At 44.5% G+C, this 7500-nt stretch overlaps 1 protein-coding gene across 1 annotated transcript in view; it reads right to left on the bottom strand.

Moving 5' to 3' along the window:
- Nucleotides 1–7500, bottom strand: part of csmd2 (CUB and Sushi multiple domains 2) — a 396217-nt gene that overhangs the window by 19713 nt on the left and 369004 nt on the right. The window contains exons 59-62 of the mRNA XM_031586639.2: nt 5916–6095; nt 2218–2391; nt 1564–1737; nt 377–450 (exon numbers count right to left, since the gene is read on the bottom strand). Coding sequence (XP_031442499.1) covers nt 377–450; nt 1564–1737; nt 2218–2391; nt 5916–6095 — 602 coding nt within the window. The remainder of the gene's footprint in view (nt 1–376; nt 451–1563; nt 1738–2217; nt 2392–5915; nt 6096–7500) is intronic.

Raw genomic sequence — 7500 nt, 5'->3', positions numbered from 1 at the left:
ACCATAACGTCAACTGTGACTCCCATGAGCTTAGACGTGTAAACATCAACATAAACATACAGTAAACAAAGGAAGTCTAGACTGCCATCACACCAAATGTGGCCTGACACATTCATCGGCACTAACACAAGAAAGTCTAACAGCGCATGCTAAACACGACATGAATAAACAAGGGAGAGAAAAACACACACTCGCACGCACGCACGCACGTCTCCCCCCCCCCCCCACACACACACACACATATGCACACACACACACACACACACACAAACACACACTTATATGCTTCTACCCAGGCATAAACAGACACAGTGGCACAGGCAGAGAGGTACAGACACACACACACATTATGCATACAAATTCACAGATTATTTACCTGATAGCCTTGTGTGTTATTTTGATGTCCAAACATTGGGATTCCAGGGTCTATACAGCTAGTGTGACCGGGGTCTACAAAAACAGAGAACACAGAACATGGAACATGGAACACAGAACACAGAGAAACACAATCTACTGATGTGAAATCATTTGTCTGGTCTTCATAGCACACTGACTTACATCCTACATATTTTACACGTATAAAATATCCCTTTTTAAGTGCAGAAGATATACACTACATTTCTTAAAGATTCAAATCCCTCATTCCTGAAAAACAAATTGGTTAACCTATCATGTGTTCTCACTGGTTCTTAGGAGGTATACTTACTTGTTATAAAACGATCTGAAATTTGCATGAAGTATGTCATAAGATGGGTTCTATGCGATTTGGATGGCGTGTTTAGTTATTTTATTATTTTACTTTAAATATATTACAAATATATTATATATTATATAATATTATTATTTTCCATCAAGTCATTATTCAGAAAAACTGAATTTCATGGACGTGTCAGATATACCTTGTTAATTGTCAGTTCACAATGTGTCTGAGTTCATATTTATTATTATTATTATTATTATTGTTATTATTTATTTTGGATTATGAGTGAACTGGGTCATAGGAGAACAGGGTCAGGTGTGTGTTGAGTCTCATGTGAGCTGACTGATGTGTGTGTGTGTGTGTGTGTGTGTGTGTGTGTGTGTGTGTGTGTGTTGAGTCTCGTGTGAGCTGACTGACGTGTGTGTGTGTGTGTGTGTGTGTGTGTGTGTGTGTGTGTGTGTGTGGTGTGTGTGTGTGTGTGTGTGTGTTGAGTCTCGTGTGAGCTGACTGACGTGTGGTGTGTGTGTGTGTGTGTTGTGTGTGTGTGTGTGTGTGTCTGTGTGTGTGTTGTGTGTGTGTGTGTGTGTGTGTGTGTGTTGTGTGTGTGTGTGTGTGTGTGGTGTTGTGTGTGTGTGTGTTGTGTGTGTGTGTGTGTGTGTGTGTGTGTGTGTGTTGTGTGTGTGTGTGTGTGTGTGCGTGCGTGCGTGCGTGCGTGCGTGCGTGCGTGCGTGCGTGCGTGCGTGTGTGTGTGTGGTGTGTGTGTGTGTGTGTGTGCGTGTGTGTGTGTGTGTGTGGTGTGTGTGTGTGTGTGTGTGGTGTGTGTGTGTGTGTGTGTGTGTGTGTGTGTGTGTGTGTGTGCTCACCGATGCAGGAGGGTTGAGTGCCGCTCCAGGTGCCGTCGTACTGACAGTAGCGTACTTTGGAGCCCACCAGCAGCAGCGGCGGGTAGCAGGAGAAGTACACGGCCGAGAGGTAGGTGAAGCCGCGGTCCTCGCGCTTGCCCTGCGCTGGGAACCCGGGGTCGCCGCAGAACACAGCTGCACACGCACAACACACACACACACACAACACATCACATCAACACACAACACACACACAACACATCAATACACACACACACACAACACATCAACAAAGACATTGCGTGTGCAACCTGTGTGTGACTGTGCATGCACGTAAGATTGTATCCAGTGTGTGTGTGTGTGTGTGTGTGTGTGTGTGTGTGTGTGTGTGTGTGTGTGTGTGAGAGACAGTGAGTGTGCCTGTGTGTGTGTGTGTGACAGTGAGTGTCTGTGTGTGTGCGTGTGTGTGTGTGAGACAGTGTGTGTGTCTGTGTGTGAGTGTCTGTGTGTGTGCGTGTGTGTGTGTGTGAGGCAGTGTGTGTGTGTGTGTGTGTGTGTGTGTGTGTGTGTGTGTGAGACAGTGAGTGTGTCTGTGTCTGTGTGTGTGTGTGTGACAGTGAGTGTGTCTGTGTGCATGTGTGTGTGAGAGAGAGTGAGTGTGTTTAAGCGACTTACGGAAGCACTGTGGCCTCTCCCCGCTCCAGTTGCCCCCCCCCTGACAGGTGAGCATGGAGGGGAGGGAGAGCTGGTAACCCTGGTTACAGGAGTAGCTGATGCTGGCCCCCCACTGGAAGTCCAAGCCCACCACCTGACCGTTAGGGATGCTGGGGGGAGGGCCGCACACGATCGCTGGAGAGGAAACAGAGGGTTAAAGGTGCAGTCTTCGAATGAAACAGAGGAGTTGGTGTGTGTACCTCACAAGCTTTCAACATCTGGAGCTACAGCGCTGTTTGTTTACTTAGGAGAATTAAAGGCGCAGTGTTTGATTGAAACAGAGGAGTTGTGTGTGTGTACCTCACAAGCTTTCAACATCCGGAGCTACAGCACTGTTTGTTTACTTAGGAGAATTAAAGGCGCAGTGTTTGATTGAAACAGAGGAGTTGTGTGTGTGTACCTCACAAGCTTTCAACATCTGGAGCTACAGCGCTGTTTGTTTACTTAGGAGAATTAAAGGCGCAGTGTTTGATTGAAACAGAGGAGTTGGTGTGTGTACCTCACAAGCTTTCAACATCTGGAGCTACAGCACTGTTTGTTTACTTAGGAGAATTAAAGGCGCAGTGTTTGATTGAAACAGAGGAGTTGGTGTGTGTACCTCACAAGCTTTCAATATCTGGAGCTACAGCGCTGTTTGTTTCCTTAGGAGAATTAAAGGCGCGGTGTTTGATTGAAACAGAGGAGTTGGCGTGTGTACCTCACAAGCTTTCAACATCTGGAGCTACAGCACTGTTTGTTTACTTAGGAGAATTAAAGGCGCAGTGTTTGACTGAAACAGAGGAGTTGGTGTGTGTACCTCACAAGCTTTCAACATCTGGAGCTACAGCACTGTTTGTTTACTTAGGAGAATTAAAGGCGCTGTGTTTGACTGAAACAGAGGAGTTGGTGTGTGTACCTCACAAGCTTTCAACATCTGGAGCTACAGCGCTGTTTGTTTACTTAGGAGAATTAAAGGCGCGGTGTTTGATTGAAACAGAGGAGTTGGCGTGTGTACCTCACAAGCTTTCAACATCTGGAGCTACAGCACTGTTTGTTTACTTAGGAGAATTAAAGGCGCGGTGTTTGATTGAAACAGAGGAGTTGGCGTGTGTACCTCACAAGCTTTCAACATCTGGAGCTACAGCACTGTTTGTTTACTTAGGAGAATTAAAGGCGCAGTGTTTGATTGAAACAGAGGAGTTGGCGTGTGTACCTCACAAGCTTTCAACATCTGGAGCTACAGCACTGTTTGTTTCCTTAGGAGAATTAAAGGCGCAGTGTTTGATTGAAACAGAGGAGTTGGTGTGTGTACCTCACAAGCTTTCAACATCTGGAGCTACAGCACTGTTTGTTTACTTAGGAGAATTAAAGGCGCAGTGTTTGATTGAAACAGAGGAGTTGGCGTGTGTACCTCACAAGCTTTCAACATCTGGAGCTACAGCACTGTTTGTTTACTTAGGAGAATTAAAGGCGCGGTGTTTGACTGAAACAGAGGAGTTGGCGTGTGTACCTCACAAGCTTTCAACATCTGGAGCTACAGCACTGTTTGTTTACTTAGGAGAATTAAAGGCGCGGTGTTTGACTGAAACAGAGGAGTTGGTGTGTGTACCTCACAAGCTTTCAACATCTGGAGCTACAGCGCTGTTTGTTTACTTAGGAGAATTAAAGGCGCGGTGTTTGATTGAAACAGAGGAGTTGCCGTGTGTACCTCACAAGCTTTCAACATCTGGAGCTACAGCACTGTTTGTTTACTTAGGAGAATTAAAGGCGCAGTGTTTGATTGAAACAGAGGAGTTGGTGTGTGTACCTCACAAGCTTTCAACATCTGGAGCTACAGCACTGTTTGTTTACCTAGGAGAATTAAAGGCGCGGTTTTTCATTATAATCTATTATACTGAAGAGGAAGTGAGAACTGCATTGAGAGTTCACCTCTCATCCTAACATGCTTCCAGCATCCATATTAAACGCTCACCTTCATCAGGTGTATTAACCTGCAGAGGAGATTTATCATTTAAACTGTGTTCAAACACACCTGTGGGAAGAGGTGGGGAGTCGAGTCCAGTGTCAGAAGCAACCCTCTGAACTTCACCATCTCTACTCATCTCTTTTTAGACATCCGTTTGTTTATTTGGGCCGAGTTAAAGGACTACCTGCTGACTTCTCGCGGCCCTTTCAACAGTATTCAACAGGAGGTGTGAGCGCTAGCGTGTCAACCACATTAGTGTGTCTCAGCGGTTCACGCCAAGCTGTTTGACGGTTTCTGAGACACTTCCAGTGGCTTTTATCAGGACAACAACACATTCCCTCAGGAACCCACACACACACACACACACACACACACACCTACACAAACACACAAACACACACACACACACATCCCCTCAGGAACACGTAAAACACACATTACCCTCCACCATTCCCATGTGCCGTGGCATTTACTGTAGAGGAAGAGAATTACACACATGTAAATTAGTTTGTATGCATTGTATATAATGCACATGTAGTTTAGTGTAGTGTGTTGTATATCTCCAAAGTAGCTTTATGGGGCGGGGGGGGGGGGGGGGGGCTCTGTAAGGACACACACTTTAACAGCTTTCTCTGGACCCAATGAGACCCAATTACGCCCCAGAGCTATTATGGAACATACTGCCTATAGACCTCAGGGAAGCCAGCTCGCTTAACATCTTTAAAAGAAAACCAAAAAACGTACCTCTTCACCTTAGCCTTTAACTAGCTAAGACTTTGCACTATATAAACATGTATATATAAATACTTTTAATTGAATTTAATTTAATTTAATTATATTCTTTTTTTTTTTGTGTCTTACTTTGATCTTCATCATGATATAACGTGATATTAAGGGGTTAGATAAAATATATCTCTGCAGAGTTTTATTTTCTATCTTATGTTATGCATTTTATGTATTTAAATTTTTTTTCTCAGCTTTATGCACTACATCACTGTTGCTGATGCAACTGATGCTAATTTTAATAATTATTATTATCAGTATTATTTTTTTTTTACTATATCCTAGTTTTTATGTTTATTTGATGTCTATTTTTATGTGGATCACTGTGCATGTAATTCCTTTGTGCACAGAATGTATTCGCTGTTAAGCACTTTGAGCTGCATTCTTTTGCATGAAAGGTGCTATATAAATAAAGTTTAATTATTATTATTCACTATGTATGTATATTAAAGGACTGATGGTTCTGATGGTTCTGTCTATGCTATCTGAGGCGCCATCTCTTTGTTTCTGTTTCTGTGATGCTCTGTTCTTCTGTTTTGTATGCGTGGTCCTCCGATGGTTCTGTGGTTAAAATCTCCTTTATCTCTGAGGAGTATGGGCTGATACCTTTGCAGACGGGCTTGGTTCTGTGGTTAAAATCTCCTTTATCTCTGAGGAGTATGGGCTGATACCTTTGCAGACGGGCTTGGTTCTGTGGTGAAAATCTCCTTTATCTCTGAGGAGTATGGGCTGATACCTTTGCAGACGGGCTTGGTTCTGTGGTGAAAATCTCCTTTATCTCTGAGGAGTATGGGCTGATACCTTTGCAGACGGGCTTGGTTCTGTGGTTAAAATCTCCTTTATCTCTGAGGAGTATGGGCTGATACCTTTGCAGACGGGCTTGGTTCTGTGGTTAAAATCTCCTTTATCTCTGAGGAGTATGGGCTGATACCTTTGCAGACGGGCTTGGTTCCGTTCCAGGTGCGGTCCTTGGTGCAGAGGAGGGTGGAGGCGCGGTCGGCGTCCATGGTGAAGCCCGGCACACACTGGAAGGACACGGCGTGACTGTAGGTGAAGTCACTTCCCAGCCTCAGACCGTTGGATGGAACGCCCGGATCCCCACAGTTAATTACTATAGGGGAGGGAGGTAGAGACAGAGAGAGAGAGAGAGAGAGAGGGAGAGAAATATATAGAGAGAGAGAGGTAGTGAGTGAGAGAGAGTGAGTGATAGAGAGAGAGTGAGTGACAGAGAGAGAGTGAGTGACAGAGGGAGAGAGAGAGAGAGATATGTTTAACATTGAATCATTGTCATACACTTTCACAAAGTTGTGCCACCATTACACACATACAACACAACCCTCAACCGCCACAGAGAGGGAAAGAGAGAGAGGGAAGGAAAGAGAGAGGGAAAGAGAGAGAGTGAAGGAAAGAGAGAGGGAAAGAGAGAGGGAAAGAGAGAGAGAGGCATGTAAGATGAGGGAAGAGAGAAAGAGGGAAAGAGAGAGAGAGGGAAAGAGAGAGGGAAAGAGTCAGAGAGGGAAAGAGAGAGAGAGAGGGAAAGAGAGAGAGAGAGAGAGGGAAAGAGAGAGAGAGAGAGAGAGAGGGAAAGAGAGAGAGGTAAAGAGTCAGAGAGGGAAAGAGAAAGAGAGGCATGTAAGAGGAGGAAAGAGAGGGAAAGAGAGAGAGCGAGGCATGTAAGATGAGGGAAAGAGAGAGAGAGGGAAAGAGAAAGAGGGAAAGAGAGAGAGAGGTAAAGAGTCAGAGAGGGAAAGAGAGAGAGAGGGAAAGAGAGAGAGGTAAAGAGAGAGGGAAAGAGAGAAGGAAAGAGAGAGGTAAAGAGTGAGAGAGGGAACGAGAGAGGGAAAGAGAGAGAGGGAAAGAGAGAGAGGTGAGCAGGCGTGTGAATGTGTCATTAATAAAGAGCCTGGCTCTTAGTTGACTGGTCCCTGTGATTGAGCATGTCACAGATTGATAAGGGTCGGGCAATTTAATAACGGGGTGACACTGATGAATGACACATGGTCTCATGTTCATCTGTGCACATTCCCTCGGAGACACACTACTCATTGAATATGAAGGACACAAATAAACAAAAACTGAAATACCCACACAAACACACACACACACACCACACACACACACACACACACACACAGACACACACACACACACACACACACACACTCATCTATCTATCTATCTATCCATATATATATATATACAATATACATATATATACAATATATATATATATTCCCAGCCTATATACGTATATAGATGAATATACACAACTATATATGAATGAGTGACGCCAGGAAATAGAATGAAATGGGGCCACTTCCATAATGACTGAGGAGCAAAAGGAAGGAAGTGCTACACTTTCACTCACCATGTCATTCACTCACTCACCCTGTCATTCACTCACCATGTCATTCACTCACCCTGTCATTCACTCACCCTGTCATTCACTCACCCTGTCATTCACTCACTCACCATGTCATTCACTTACCATGTCATTGGTAATGTCGTGTTGTTTT

Source organism: Clupea harengus, chromosome 19 (assembly GCF_900700415.2).
Source record: "Clupea harengus chromosome 19, Ch_v2.0.2, whole genome shotgun sequence".
In the NCBI taxonomy this organism is placed as follows: Eukaryota; Metazoa; Chordata; class Actinopteri; order Clupeiformes; family Clupeidae; genus Clupea; species Clupea harengus.
This window is presented reverse-complemented; position numbering and strand designations above follow the sequence as displayed.